This window comes from Apteryx mantelli, chromosome 3 (assembly GCF_036417845.1).
Source record: "Apteryx mantelli isolate bAptMan1 chromosome 3, bAptMan1.hap1, whole genome shotgun sequence".
NCBI lineage: Eukaryota > Metazoa > Chordata > Aves > Apterygiformes > Apterygidae > Apteryx > Apteryx mantelli.
In genome coordinates this window covers 111,314,428-111,330,272 of record NC_089980.1, presented here as the reverse complement: position 1 = coordinate 111,330,272, position 15,845 = coordinate 111,314,428, and the positions used below count along the sequence as shown (strand labels likewise).

The following is a 15,845-nucleotide window of genomic DNA, read 5'->3' as shown; positions in this document are numbered from 1 at the left end:
TTTAGATATTTGTATACATTGATAAGATCCCCTCTCAGCCTTCTCTTCTCCAGGCTGAACAGGCCCAGCTCTCTCAGCCTTTCCTCATAAGAGAGATGTTCCAGTCCCCTAATCATCTTTGTAGCCCTTCGCTGGACTTGCTCCAGTAGTGCCACATCCCTCTTGTACTGGGGAGCCCAGACCTGGACACAGTACTCCAGATATGGCCTCACCAGGGCTGAGTAGAGGGGGAGGATCACCTCCCTCGACCTGCTGGCAACACTATTCCTGATGCACCCCAGGATACCATTGGCCTTCTTGGCCACAAGGGCACATTGCTGCCTCATACTTAACTTGGTGTCCACCAGCACTCCCAGGTCCTTCTCGGCAGAGCTGCTTTCCAGCAGGTCAACCCCCAACCTGTACTGGTGCCTGGGGTTATTCCTCCCTAGGTGCAGGACCCTGCACTTGCCTTTGTTGAACCTCATGAGGTTCCTCTCTGCCCACCTCTCCAGCCTGTCCAGGTCTCTCTGAATGGCAGCACAGCCCTCTGGGGTATCAGCCACTCCTCCCAGTTTTGTATCATCAGCAAATGCCTTTCTGTTGAGGCAAATATGATGACAGTAGAGATCCGGGACAGGAGATAGATAAGACACGGTAGTAGTACAGAAGCAAGAACTCTGTAAGTGAAAGCTGTTTTCTCTGTAGTTTTGGAGACAACTGTCTTTCCAATGTATACATGTTGAGCAGACCAGCTCCCATCTTTCAGAGGAGATTTAACATGCAACTTGGCTAGTTTTCACTTCCTTATCCAGAATATTTTCATACAAGATAATTTTCAAACTCCGGGAATAAGAGGGTTGTGAGGGGCTTTTTAAAGTATTCTTGTAGCATTCCTGTGGCATGACACAGTAACAGCTATTTTTTTTATCACATTCTGCAGGTAGTGTCTGTGTGACAAAACCATTTAACAATGAAAAAATTCACTCTCTTTGATTTTGTAAATGATAATTCACTGCAAATTGGAGAGACTTCATGGATACAGGATCTTCCCAGTGACAACAATGAATTAGAAAGACTCCTGAAACCAAATGAGCATGTGCTAGTAAACTGGCCTGTGGGAGAAAGAAAGACAGAAAAGCATCTAGTGAAAGTTGTGTACATGAGTGGTGAGTACAGTTGCAGAGCCTTTGGCTGATAAGAGATTTTAATCTAGTTACAAGGTATTAGTACTTAATTTTGCTGCTTCTTCTTTGCTTGGGCCTTTCTTCACTTCAGATGACCCCCAAGAGCTGGTGGAAATGATGCAAAAGATATTGCAGGCAGATGAAATTACAAAAATACAAGTCCTTGGAAAAGGCAAGAGAAAGAGGATAGAAATGATATTCTCAGAAAGTGAAGACAGTGACCTGGATAAAGAACAGGTGAGTTTCTGTCTTTATGTGGTAAACCCATAATATAATCAAGTAGACCATAACTATTGATTGTTCACAGTATAAAACAGAAAATATGTATACTGAAGGTAGGAATAAAGGCAAACTTCACATGATGCCCCAGCACAATAACCTGTTGGAGTAAGCATTTAGGCCAACAGATTTTCTCCCTTGCTTATTTAAAGAAAAATTGTTATTCAAGACTTCGGGTGCTCTGTAGCTCCATTGCATCTTCTTCCATAAGACAGATATCTGACCACTGCGCAAGAAGGGCAGGGACCAGGTTTTCCGAGCTTTGCATTGTTCTGAGATCTGCAGTGACAAAACTTGGAGAAATAAAACATAGATCTCAAGAGTAACAAAAGGTTGCAAATATATTTTTCAAAAATACTAACAGAGAATGTCAAGGGCAAAGTGAATAAAAGTTTATAGTATACCACGATATATTCTGATGAAGGGTTCTATAGGAATGCAAAGGTACTATTATGCTCTTGCTTACAGGGGAAAATGATGAAGCGTATAAAAAGGAAGAAATCATTACAGGCATCTGCCCCTGCCAACATCCTGAGTCAACTTGAAACATCTTTAATTAACAAACAGGTAAACATCTTATCTGGAGTAATTTTAATCTATTAAGCCAAAGGAAACTGAGATTTATTTGTTTGAGGGAGGTATAAGACTTCTGTTTTAGTAAAGTTGTGGTTCTTAAAGATACCACCTTAGAAAATCAGTGAATGGAGAACATCATAAAGAGAAAAATCTAACAGCTAAGTATTATTCTGACATTTCATTTTGAATTTAAATATGAACAGTACTATCCATGTTCTGTAACAGCTATTAATAAAATACACCAAGTCTGTTTATATATTTTGTGTATACAAAGAGAATATTCTGATTTAGCCAGATATTTTAATGTTAGGTTTAATGCTTTAATTTTCTGTGTTGTTGCTCTAGATAGACCATTTTATTTTTTCAGAGAGAACCATATTCAGGAAACAACTTTTTGTACAGTGAAAGTAGCAGTGATGATGAAGAGCCTTTATTCCAACTATCCAAGGTGGAACTGTGTGCCAAAATAAAAAGTCTCAAGAGGAAACTGACAGACACCATGAGAGAAAACTGCCGCCTGAGGCAGTCCCTGGTGATGCTGCAAGGTAAAGGCAGGGGAAATGCTGTGATGAAGAAGAGAGCCTGAAGGTTATGAAAAGCTTGATTTATAAAAGACCATTTGAATAGGAATTATGGATGCTCGAGCACCTGACAAGATCAAGGCCTACCGTTAGTACAAAAGTCTTCATTACATAGCAACATTTAATTCCAGCAGCACTTAGAAAAAATATATCTTAAACAGAGACCACATGATCGCAGAGTTAAAAACAGAAAAATCTGTTTAAATCCTGTCAGTTATTTCTAAGAGAACATTTCTGTTTGCTATATGTAACCATTGGCTAAACTTGAATACTCCACTGACCAGTCCAATTAAACCTTATTTATTAAGCAGTTATTCTTGATCTACTAAAATTGTCTTTATTCTGCAATGCTTTTATTTTTAATTTCTTTGGTAATTCCTCCGGACTGATAATCCTCAGTTAGTTCTAGGAACAACAAATTTAATCTTTTCCCAAAGTTACACCATTTTGTTCTTTTATAAATGAATCCTTAATCACTTAGTGACAGTCTCTGAAGCCCCTCTTACTTGTCCCTGACCATTATTCTGAGGCAGCTGAGACTGAATCCAATATTTCTGAACACTAGTGAACAAATGTTTAAAGAGGGTATGTTACTTCCATCGCCAGCTATGTCATAGCACTCCTATGCAGCCTACTACATCTCTTCTTTTTTATTGTCTTATGATTTTGCAAGTGCTTATTAGTTTCATTGCTCAGCTGATTCCATCCCATATTTCATTCACCTTAATTTGAATTAATCTTCTCCAGCTCTCTGAATAGCATTTTTACAAGCTTTATTAGTGTCAAACAACTTATACATTCAAGTTCATTCACTTTTCATCTTGAGCATTTTCTACAGCATTTTCCAATAAGTTAATGATTTTGTATCTTGCTGATTCTTTATCCCTCACATCCTTTCAACTCGCTGAATTGATTTTTTAATGGACTCAATGAAAACTTATCTTTGAAACTAAATGTTAGTCAGAGAAGTGGCCATTTAAAAGACATTCTCTATAGATTAAAAAAGGGAAAATATAGTCTATGTATAGGAAGGTGTAACTTCTTTGAAACAAATGAAAAATCAAATCTATCACTATTTGGCCCATATTTAGCATCTCTGAAGGCTTGTTCAGATAGCAAGAAGAAAAGAAAAATATCTAGCTTAGTGCTGTGATGGGAAAAAATTAATTAATGGTTGCTCTTAGTTGTTTGAGAGAACTGATCTCACATATTCTGAAGACAGGCCAGAACTTCACAGGTGAGAGCAGGAGAATGACAGGAAAATTTTGAGAAACTAGAAAAAACATGTTAGAGCATCTTTGCTGACTACTTTTACTCTTTTGCTTGTGTGACAGGACTTTAATTACAAAATATGCATGCTGACATAGTTGGAGTCTGAAAGCTTCAATTACTGTTCTTAGCCATTACTTTCCATTTAATTTCAGTGTTGCCACAGGCAGTCACCCATTTTGAGGAACTGGTAGGGATGGCTGAAGCACTGCTTAAAGGGGGAGTGACAACATCTGCGTCCAGCCTTCATTCACATGCTGTTTGGAAAACGTCTAACAATTCTTTAGCAGATTCCTATGCAACTATGCATAGTAACTCCAGCTCACCCGTAACTTTGAATGTGGAAGATGAGGAGCAACAGATTGAAAAACAGGTCAGTTAAGAGGCAATTTCAAGCACAAAAATTAAAACTTGATGTAATACATGCTTATTGTGATTGTATAACAGATATAAAAAGTATCTGTAAAAATCTTTTATCTTCAGTCACTTGATGAAGCGACTAATGAGCTCCTTTTGTGCAGAGGAACCTTTCCATGAGACACACTAGACATAATTCAGCGTGCTAGTACGTCCTTGAGCTTGCTTTGATTTCAGTGGCTTTGCACATCTGTGATTGAGGGCAGAATGTGGATGCATGAAGAAAATACTGAGATCCAGGAATAAGTTCTACTCTGATGTTCTGGATGTCAAAGGGGAATGACAGCATTTCAGAGATTATCTAAGAAAAATACCAGCAGAGTCTGTTTAAACTGTTAATAAGTAAAATGAAGAATGGTGTGTTTTCTGCTCTTGTTCCAAACGCTGGCCAGCCGTCAGTAGAAATACATATTTTGCACTGAATAAAGATGTTCCCATATTCTCCGTAATAACAGAACAGAATTGAGAAGCCTCAGGCACAGAGGCTGTACAGAAAAAATATAAAAATCTAATGAAAAGAATAATTCCAGCTTCTGCATTCACAATTCACATAAGCATTCTTGTGCACTGAGTCATGTCAATTTGTGGAAATCATGTGTTGTCGTGGGGTCCCCAAAACCAAATAAATCTATTAAGAATTGTCAAGGTATGATTCTTTGACTAAATATTACAGTGCACAAGATCTGACCATATCCAAAGAACTAAAAAGACCAAATTTTCTGAGCAACCTAACCTTATTGCTAAATAGAAGTAGCTCATAATGGCACATTTGGAGAGCTCACATACTTAGGTTGTACAACTGCAGTGTGTAGAAATCTCTCCCAAAGCTGAGGGCCAGATGTCACAGTTCCTAAGGCATGCCTGCTCAGAGGCAGGAATATTAGCTTGGCCACAGTGCCATGCTTACAAGGCTATAGAGATTCCAGGACAGACCTGGATCACATCCAGCCTGCCTGGAGTGCAAGCAGAAGGTTTTAGATCTGTCTGAACATATCCTGCTGCCACTGCTGAGCAAGAAGGGCTGCTTGGGGAACCATTCACTAGTATGAACAGGGGTCCTTAGCCTGCTCCACACTTGCTTCTGAAAAAACTGTTGACCTGCACATACAGTTCCAAATTTTGAGTGACATGCAAGTTTGGCATTGATTTCTGGCACACAGTTTGCAGAGATTACATTTGAAATTGCAGTAAAAAAAGAAAATACACTTTAAAAATATTTCAGAGAAATACTGCATAATATTTCCAGAGAACTTCAATAGTTTTGTCTATGACCAATTTTGTTTTCCAGTTCAAGATCGAAAAGTGGCAGATTGCACTTTGTAACAAGAGCAAACCTCAAAAGTTTGTAAATGACTTGATGCAAGCACTTTATACACATGAATACATGGCTACGCACAGCCTGACAGGTGCAAAGTCCTCCTCTTCAAAGGATAAAGCAGCAAAACCAGCTATGAATCAGAATGAAGTTCAGGAAATCATAGGTGATAACTTGTTAACATTACTCAATATGGCACTGAATTGACGGAGAGCTTTCTTTGAGGGGTGGGCAGTAAAACTTACAGCTGGTAACTCAGGTTATGTGCTGTTTCATATTTTCTTCTTTGTCATCACATTTTTTTAATCCATCTGGAACTCTTAGTGAAATGCTAAGTAGTAGTATTTCAATTGTGCAAATTTTGTGTTTTCATTTAACAGTGACTACTAAGGCATAGTAACACTGTCATTTTTTAACTTTTGAAAGAATTATATACAACAGTCATACCTGGAACACAAAGGTAACAAATAAAAGGGAGGCAAAGAGAGATCACACTTGATCGGATTTTAAATAATGCCTGCTCTATTCTCTAGTTGGTGAAGATTATAAATTCTGACATTTTAAATAGTGCTTCAGGCAAAACGAGGAAAAGTATAAAAGACAAATAGTGATCAGATCAGAGAAGGAAAGAACATGGGTTTTGTGCTGAGGTTTAAGGCAGAAAACGTTTGGTGCATAGGAAAGAGAAAATCATTTCAGATGCACGAAAAGAGAAAATCATTTCAGATGCAAGTAGCAGCTTTAAAAAAAATTGTATTTTGTTAGTACTGATTTTATTTGGATTCACACCTTAGCTTAAAATTTTACCAACATAGCCCCATTTTCTGTACCAGAATCCCTCCCCCATTGCCTCGGTCTTCCTCAATACTCTAAGTTCCCTTCCCAACTTACCTCCAGTTCCTGTACCCCTTTGTCCAGTTTTATTGAAGTTGGCCATCAATTTCAAGAGTTATCAATAGGGTATTGATGGTATAGTTGCATAAACCTCTTTTTCTTAGGAGCCTAGATAGAGAAAAAGTGCCAAAATCAAGAAGAAAGAGACAGTGAGATGGTGAAAATGTATTTAGACAAGGTAAGATAAGACAGTTTGACAATGAAATAACATAAAGCTAAGGGAGAGGTGTGCACTGAGAGAAGGGCGACTGGATATATTCAAAAATACATAATGGGGATAATAAAGTTTTTAGTAACTTCACCTGCATCTTGAGTGCCAGCTAAGAAGAAGTGTACACTCCCTCTGCCAGTAAACTATCAGGAGAAATGGATATAGCCAAAGATCAGACAGATGAGGAAAATAAGGAAAATTGAGCAAGTTCAAGAAAAAAGTTGTAAGAAACAAAGAGCTAGGGATTTAAGACACCAGAGACCAAACAGCTTGAGTGTGAAGAAAAGGTTTCTTGGTTGAAAAGCTACTAGCAACTTTTTTAAAGGTGGGTTCAGTGAAAGGGTCTAAGCAAAACTGAAAAGGAAAGCAGAGGAGATAATCAGAACATAGCATACAGGCTGCTGCAGAAGAGTTCAGTGACAAAGGGGAACCAACAGCGAAGTCAAATTTATTAAGGGAAATGAAAGCCCTCCTGAATTCAAATAGAAAAACGTCAAAATAACATTATACAAGAAGAAAAATAAGAAGGAAGTCTGAGAATTCTAGGACTGTAGAAAATGAGTTAGTAGATCAGATTATTTAAAGAAGATGGAAGCTATGAGACTTCAAAATGAAATGAAACTAAAACAGATCAAAGGAAGTGAAGATAATGGAGAAGAAGGGAGCAGGTATTGCATTCCTGATGCCCAGTTCTGTTAATATTGCCTTTAAAAAAGTTAGGCAGTTAGTGGAAAAACAGAAGAGAAGTTTTTGGAGAAGGAGACATGAATTGCAAATGAAGAGTAATGAACAAAAACTGCAAGATTCAGAGGTGTGAGAACTATGGAGGACAAAAATAGGAATGTCTGATAAAGAACAGAACACAGGAAGGGAGGAAGATCATTTATGCAGGAAGCTCCTGTGGCCCTAGAGTTCCCTTTGAGTATGCCAAGAGCAGGCACCGCAATGTGGGAGGCACAGAGGAAAATAGAGCTGGAGTGTGCAAGATCAGTGAAGCAGCAAGTGAAGACAGAAAAGTAACTAGAGCTGAAGCTGAAGTAGTTGGAAATGTGAAAGATGCAATAAATGTGTTTTAGATTATGCATCTGTGGTTTCTGTGGTTTGGAGGCCTCATATATGTCATCTCTTTATTTTGCAGGAATCACAAAGCAGTTGTTTCCAAACACAGATGATGCTTCAATTAGGAGAATGATGGGACAAAAACTGAACAATTGCACCAAGAAGCCAATTTTAAGCAAAGATCTTAACTCAGGTGCTTTTCAGAAGCATGGCTTTTGGTAAGTCTTAAAAAAAATTTGTAGTCTACAGTGTGTCATTCCATATGTTACCCTTTGGTAACAAAAACTAAAAATAGTCCTAAAGTTATCTTTAAGATGTATTTTCAGATTTGCATTGCCCAGTAGGTAAATATTTTCATGTCCTGTACAAAGATTACATTATACAAAAGTAGCCCAGCTTAACATTACAGCACAAAAACGTTGTTCATTCTAGACAAAGCAGCACAAGGTAAGTAAAGCACAGGATGAGAAAACAGAAGTAAATACATGAAGTTATTTTGATCAGGACATTATTTACTTTTCTTATTATTGTCTGTAGAATCTCCACAGACCAGCATTTCATTCCATGGGCATGTCACCTGTTGTGCGTCAGTTAACCCCCCATGTAAAAACAGGGAGAAATCATACCTCTTCTGTATCTACTGATAAAAGTACTGTAGTAGAGCTAAATCAGCATTCTTCTACTGATAGAAGAGTCTAAGTTATTGTGGTAGAGGAATTATAAATAACAACTTTTTTATTATGAGCATACTTACCTTGTGAACAAGACTAGCCTAAAATTGCTGAACTCATCCCTATTGTCAGTGAAGTCACCTATTTGCATAATACTGTTTCCATATATACCAAACATACATATATTTATATACTTAAAAACTTACTCATATAAAATGTGACAGTGCAAGTCTTAAAAAAAGCCTCTGTAGAGGCTTTATGTATATAAAGAAGCCTCCACATATATGAAAGGCAACTCTACAGTATTTTTATCCTGTCTTAGGAAAGCTCTTCTGTAGGAATGCTGAGAGGAACAGGATCAGAGCTTAAAATCAGTGAGGCAGGGAGAGCACTTTTGTCCTTACTTAGACTTTCCATACCCAGAGGACTTACAGACTCTCCAGATTTCAGATTTTCAAGCCTCTGAGTGGAAACAAACTACTTTATTCATGTGTTTTCTGCTATCATTTAAATTATTGTCTAGCAGTTTAGCAACTTCCCTGATGGGGAAAGAGAGTCCTAATATTTTACTTCTTCCTAGTTGATTTATATTATGCATGCTTAAAATCCATATTTGCAACTATAAGACACTGCATAACAAAAAAACAAGATATCTGACTATATTACACACTGTAAGAAACACCATTGTTTGAAAAGTAGCAGTGTTTCACTATTAAAATTCCTCTCAAAGCCATCTGGAAGTACTCCATGGACCACCAGCGGTCTGTGAATTACTACTTGAGAATTACTCAGATAATATCTATTGGAAGAATCCATACATTCAAGTATTCCCAGCTAGAAACAGAAAAAAAATGCACCAGCCTGGCTAAAATACAGTTTACTATGTTAATGCTTTTCTCCTAGAGATGAGAAGGCTGCATAAAACAAAAGACCTCTGTATTTGTAACATACAGTGTGTATTGATTCACTATAATATTTTTCCTTGTCTTATGAAAACAGCAATATCAAAGATAAGAAACGTTTGAAAATACACTGTCATTAGTTGACCCAGGTAGTAAAAATAACAGCACAGAAAGACAGACTTGGTCTTCTTTGAAGTATTATATCTTAAATATAATGGTATATATAATTTTTATAATCTTCAGCAGATGAATCCATAAACTTTGCTAATCCTTGTCTCTTATCCCGTTGTACAGACACAATATTCCTGAAGTCTTGGTGGGAGGATCTTGAACACTAGCTCAACAGTACAAATACACATATACACAACAAATACTATTCTGAGTTGCTTTTTAATAGTGCCTGAAGACCTTCCAATTTAAACTTGATATCTTAAAATAAAAGTATCTTTATGTCCATTATTGCTATGTCCTTATGTAAAATCCAGTTCAATATCCATGGAAACCAGTGCAAATATTGCCTAAATTGACTCTCTTGAATGGATGCTTATTAGAATATATTAATAATTAATTCATTTTACACCTGTTCAGAATTTCTTCAAGGTAAAAGCATTTAAATATCTTATAAGTAATCATCCTAGAGATAATGTAGCCATTTCCTTTAACACAGATGACACAAGTTTTCTTTGCAAGAAAATCAGGAAAATTTAAAAGTGCTCACAATATCAGAGCTCCTTCAGTTCACCTCCCAAAGGTGAAGTAGAGGAGAGAAGTCAAGGGAAAATTCTGTTATGCAGTATCTTAGCACCAACTTACACACAAGTTACTAACAAATTCAAACTGATGATACCACAGTTACAAACTCCTCCCTTTCTGCTCCTCCTTCCCTGCCCAACCTCCTCTCCCCAAAAAACTATTACAATTCAAAAGACGGAATTTGGAGTCAAATCCAATGAGACAGACAAATCATCATCTCCGATCCATCAGACTGAGGCGAGATGAGGAAAAAGAGAACATGTCAATGAAGGAAACTAGTTAAATAGCTTAATAAACTGTGCTGCTCAAAAACTAAGAACAGTAGGGATCATGTGTCTATTGTTAATACCCCAAGCTTAGTTATGAATTGTCTCAACAGTGGTTCAGCAGCTGCTCCTCAGGGCATCATGTCTTCGGCTCTTCCTACCAGCACACAAGAACAGCAGGATGATGATTCACCAGCTGCTAATGCACAAATTCAGCAAAGCCACAGCTGTCCTACTCCCCCATTTCCCCCCACCCGAGGGCTGCAAGAGTGTTTCACATCTTCTTCCAGCCTGGAGTCTCATCCCTTGAGAAGCTCACCAGCGCCCTCTCCCAACCAGGGCTGCAGACAGGATCTCAGGAATTCAGACAAGGAATAACAGAAGGTATTTGATAGCAGTTCAAGCTCCCTATGGAGATTAAGGAATAGTATAAACAGACAGAAATAATATTTAATGGGCCTGGCATCACTGGACAAAGATACTGCAAGCAGAATAGAAGCCTGGAAACCATTTTCCCAAATCCCACAGCATAGAAAAAAATGAAGGTATATGAATTTCTTTGGCTTTAAGATATTACTAAATATTTGCATGTTACACTGTAATTCAAAAAATATAAACTTGTTCCAAAGAACACAAGAAGAGTTCCCCTTAGTTAGATAAACAGCACATTATTTACATGAATACCAAAATAAAGTATAAGAGGAACTTTAATCCCCTTGCATTCACCATGATAGCTGATGGAAAAGCACTTTTCAGATCCAAGAAAGTTATTGCAGATTACTACAAAAAAGTTACAGAGGTATGAAAACAGGGCAGAAATTTTTCCTAGAGAAATGAAAGTTGTGACCAGCACAGGGTTAGAAACCACATAAGCAGGGAAGGAAAAAACCCCAGATATTTAATGATCCTGTTAAGCTGGGAAGAAGAAAATACTCTTAGGGCAATGAAACTGCAGCTCCCAAGATGTGTGTAAGAAACAGTTCATTTTTGAGCTCTAAAATTTGAAAAGGCAAGGAAAGAAGCCACGTTCCCTCTTAGCTCAGGGAAAGGTGCTCCAGGACAGCCTGTTTGGTTGGGGAGGCCATGGTTTCTCTCACTGGCTTTTTGCTGCGGGAACTCCAGTTTGGCAGCTCCCACTGTCTCTTCCTTCCTGAACATCAGCTCCACAGCCTGAGAGTGCCTGGTCCCTTCACTTGGTAAATTGAGGACAGTCTTTAGCGACTAGAAAGGACAAAGCGACTAGAAAAGGACAAAGATGCCAGCTCCTACTCCCTGTGTCTAGATTTTGGGATGCTACCTTTTGTTTAGGGAGTGGGTGGGTAGGTAGGGTGGTCCTAATGGGATTTGTACCAGAAATCCCTCAGCAACATGGCAGTTCCTCTGGAGACCTGACACCACTTGTCTCGGTAAGGCAACTGGCACACCCTGTAACTGCCTGGAAGGAGGAGAACAGGTACATTTTTCCCCATTGTTCCTTGTAGTTTTACTTTTGGCTGCTTCCAGGTTTACAGGGTGCTTGTAGGATGGAAAGTAGAGACCATAGCTTTCAAGCTTGAGTGTATTTCCCCTAGAAGAGAGAGTACTAACAACAGTTAAATATATTTTGTACTTGGCAAACAAGCAACTAATGAATGAAGATGAAAAAAAAACATGAAAATGAAGAAATTTAGCTTGATTTGAGGAGAAACATATCTGAATTAGAAATAAATTAGAAGTAGTATTGGGGTGAATGCCAGAAAAAAAAATTCTGAGGACAAGGTTAGCAGCTGGATACCTCTTGAGGGAGATGCTGCAAGCCTTAATTTTATTAGAACAATGCACTAATAAAATGCACTGTAGAGAAGACTTTTGCATGGGCAGGGGTATGGATTAAGTGATCTGTTAGCCTTTTTCATCTCTCATGTCTATAAATTCCTTGTAGATAGGATTAGGATGAAAGCAGATATGACAACATGACACAAGTTCTGTTTCATGTTGTTCACTATCATCCACAGAATGTAACAGAAGGATGTTTGCCATTATGTATATTTTGTATATGTACTTGTATGTATAGCATATATGAATGTATAGTTAATCCATATTTTTGAAGCAACTTTCTATCAAATAAAATTAAACATTATCCTGTCTTCATTTTATTTTATTCTTATTCTCTTCTGGGCCTTTTCTTAAATCAGTCACCACTGTACACTCTCACATGTAAGGTTGCTTTTCTTTCTCACTCGCTCTTTTTTTTCTGTTTCTGAAGCCAGGTTTTATAAAACTCATAATTTTTAACTGAGGAGCTTAAAGTCCTCCCAGCTGATATAGCAGAGCTGCAGCTACCTTGGTGTTGTGGAGCAGTTTGGCACCGGAGGTGCAGAACCCCTTGGGCACACAGGCACATTGAGCCAAACGCAAGCGGCTGCTCTCTCTGCCTCTGGGACAGCACTGAAGATCGTGATGCACTAGATGCTTTTCTATTTTTCAGACCAGGTAGTTTTTCAAAGGAAAACAAGTGGGACTGGCAGCTCAGCACAAAGAGAAAAGGAGGATTTTCATGGTAGTGTGAAGGACCGAAAAACAGGCATGGTAGGGGATGTTCTGGACAAAATGCAAAGAACAGAGAAAAGCAGGCATTTTAACGTTCAACCAAAGGGTAAGCAGGGAGCAAGCTGCAAAGAGGCAGTTCTTTCCTCTCTGCCTATAGGATTGATATTATCCCAACAAATAGAAGATTTTGCACAACTAAATGGTTAACGGAAAAGCCATGGTCCTTTCAGTATGACTGAAAAGGAAGAAAATATAACTGGTTTTCCGAAAAGACCCTGATGAACTCTCTGTGAATACAAAACTGAAGATTAAATAATTACAGATGAGAAACTACAGAAGTAACAAGGAGAAGGGAGGGGAAAGCAGAGCAGTTTAACGCTGGTTATCCCAAGATTTGCACTAGAATCAAAATTAGTTGGTGACATGTAAATATGTTGTGTCACAAAGTGTAAAATCCATCCGATCATGAGTGATAGAGGATGCATTATTTGCATTACTCAGAATCAGAGTAGGCTGACAGCTTTCTGTAGAAGAACCTAAAAGCTATACAACTGTACGGTATTTAACAACTGGAGATTCAGTACTGAAAACTAAGTAAGCAGTGCTGAAACCAATAATTTGAACTACCCATTTTTAGTACTTCAATGTTGATTAAATTTGAAGATTACCTTGCAAAAAGAATTTGGCCATTGTTTATTATGAATTGGTTAGTAAGAATATTTGTTCTCTAAAGAGGAAAGAGCATTAGGGTATGTGAAAACTGGGATAAAAAATTGACTGAAAAACAATACTATTGAATAAATCAGTTTTTCATGTGTCTGGTTTCTGTCCCCTCTTATTAAAAACTAGTATACTAGCTGACTAGGAGTAAAATTTAAAAAAAAATTAAAAAGAAAGAAAAACTGCCACATCTAAATCTTCTAGATTAAGAGTAACTGGCAGTATGTAATGTTGACACAAGAGGGAAATCAATGGTTAAAAAGGCAATATTTCACTCACAGTAAGGAGCAAGGACAGAAAGAAAGAAGTTGAAATGTGTTTAAATTTTATAAAAGAAAATAATTGTTTTCAGGGTACATAATACATGGAATTGGTTGCAGAGAAGCCTGGCGAAGCCTGGCCGGGGCAAAGGTGGTCCCAGGGCACCACACCAGTTCTCCTTCTGAGAGGTGTCCCACACGCACGTGATACCGTCTGCTATTCATACTTTCACCAGAGGTACTCTTTGGACAAGGTGTGTTAGGGAAGCGCAGAGCAGAGCTTGATGCTCCCAGCACGCCGGGATTTCTGGAGGCCACCATAAATGGGTGCTGCGGGGTGACACTGCTTCTGCCCCGCCACCCCGGTCAGGTGAGGCTGAGGCACAGCCTCGGGACAAGGAAGGGCACGAAGGAACCGGGCCGGTCTGGGGGCGCGCTGCAATGGACTCGACCAAGAGCGGTCAGGAGCGAAACACCCTTTAAGCACTTAAGAAAAATCTCTCCTAGGCAGGGTGGCAGCATCCTACCACCCTCACGGGGAAATGCAGAAAAAAGACACAGGAACCCACAAAAACACAGGGGCAGTAACCGGACACTCCGGCCAGGCACAGCCCGCCGAGAGGCAGAGCCGCACACCGGCACGTGCCGCGAGGCGCAGCGCTAACGGTCGCCAACGGCCGCCGCTAACGGCCGCGCCCAGCGCGCGCGGCCGCCCCGAGGGAGGGGATTTTCCCGCCTTGCCTCCCCGCCCACTTTTCCTCCCATGGTGGTGCCCTCCCCCGCCCAAGGAGCGGCACGAGGGCTTCCCTCCTTCGACTGCGAGCTTTACTCAGAGCGGGCGATCGCAGAACGAAGGCGGGAGAGCGGCGGCAAGGCAGGTGCCGAAGGAAAGAAAAAGGAAAAAAAAAAAGAAAAAAGAAAACCCCCGCCGCAGGGCAGCCGCGACATGACGTCGTTGCGGCCGCGCCGGCACCTGCGGCGGGCAGCGGGGTGGGAACTACAAGTCCCAGCAAGCCGCGCCTGCCCTGCCTTCCCCGCCCGCCACCCCCAGTTTGAAGAGGAAGCGGAGGCGGGCGGGCGCTGCTGCTGCGCCTGCGGGCGCTGGCTGGGGCGGCGGCGGCGGCGGCGGGGCGGCGGCATTGTGAGGGCCGCGGCGCGCGGCGCCATCGCTTAGCAACGGCCTGTGCGCGGGGCGGGGCGGCTGCTGCGCTGCGCGGGGCGGGCGGCAGGGAGGGAGCGGAGCAGGCGCTGGGCGGCCGCCCCGCCGCCTCCTGGCGCACCCGCGCTGCCTCGGTGGGGCCGGCATGGTGGCTGCTACCGCTCGGCCTTGCGGCTTTCTCGCTTTTGCTGCTCTCGCGGCACCCTGTGGGCTGGCGCGCTGGTGCGGGCGAGGACACGCAAGTGAGTCAGCAGAGCCGCCTGCCTGCGCCTCGGTGGCGCTGCCTGACGGGCCCTGCGGCCGCCGCGGGCCGCGCCGCGCGGGCGCCCGGGCCTGCTGCTCACGCAAGTCTTTCGTTTGGCAGGACGACGCTGCTTTGAGGCCAGAACATCCGTCTTCTGACTCTCCTGCGACCCTACAGTGGCCAAAAGCATCAAAAATACTTGTACCTGCTAAGTATGGTCTTGCCTTAAGTCGTCACTTTTAAGACGTGTCTTTTACTAAACAGACCTGTATTTGTATTCTAGTGGGGGGCACAACTGCGAAGCACAGGTAAATTAGGAGCTCAGATTTTTCTGTTTGCATGGTTTTGAGACTGAAATATGTTATTCAGCCAGGGTGGTCAACTATGCCAGGTTACTCTCTGTAGTAAAGGTTGCACCATGAGTGACTGCTGGAGGAATATAGGTATTGGTGTGTCTTGTAGGTTAGGCCATGTTTTGCGTATTACTTCGAAAATATAATTCAAATCAAAATTATTTTATTGTTTTATCACTTATTCTGGTATTATCGATAGTTGTCACTGAATGATATGAAGA

The 15,845-nt window shown here is 40.6% G+C and overlaps 2 protein-coding genes across 8 annotated transcripts in view; both read left to right on the top strand.

The window, feature by feature from the left end:
- The first annotated feature begins 705 nt into the window (after positions 1-705).
- On the top strand, positions 706-12,478 carry BEND6 (BEN domain containing 6). Its single transcript, XM_013952351.2, has 8 exons — positions 706-1,148; positions 1,258-1,403; positions 1,914-2,012; positions 2,389-2,566; positions 4,027-4,244; positions 5,577-5,769; positions 7,847-7,985; positions 10,473-12,478. Exons 1-8 carry the CDS (start codon positions 953-955, stop codon positions 10,735-10,737), a joined length of 1,434 nt encoding a protein of 477 aa, XP_013807805.1. The 5' UTR covers positions 706-952; the 3' UTR covers positions 10,738-12,478.
- A 2,452-nt stretch (positions 12,479-14,930) lies between these two features.
- ZNF451 (zinc finger protein 451) overlaps positions 14,931-15,845 on the top strand; it is a 45,997-nt gene continuing 45,082 nt past the window's right edge. For 6 of the 7 annotated variants that reach the window (XR_010883817.1, XR_010883818.1, XR_010883819.1 and 3 more), the window contains exons 1-2: positions 15,117-15,269; positions 15,392-15,483. The gene's annotated coding sequence lies outside the window, so the exon portion shown is untranslated. Of the gene's footprint in view, positions 15,010-15,116; positions 15,270-15,391; positions 15,484-15,845 lie in introns of those variants that run through there. The other variant, XM_067294160.1, reaches the window with a different exon arrangement.

Coding starts and splice junctions, on each gene's coding strand:
- BEND6 (XM_013952351.2), top strand. CDS start 953: ATGAAAAAATTCACTCTCTTTGATTTTGTAAATGATAATTCACTGCAA. Junction 1,149..1,257: donor GAAAGTTGTGTACATGAGTG/GTGAGTACAGTT, acceptor TCTTCACTTCAG/ATGACCCCCAAGAGCTGGTG. Junction 1,404..1,913: donor GTGACCTGGATAAAGAACAG/GTGAGTTTCTGT, acceptor TCTTGCTTACAG/GGGAAAATGATGAAGCGTAT.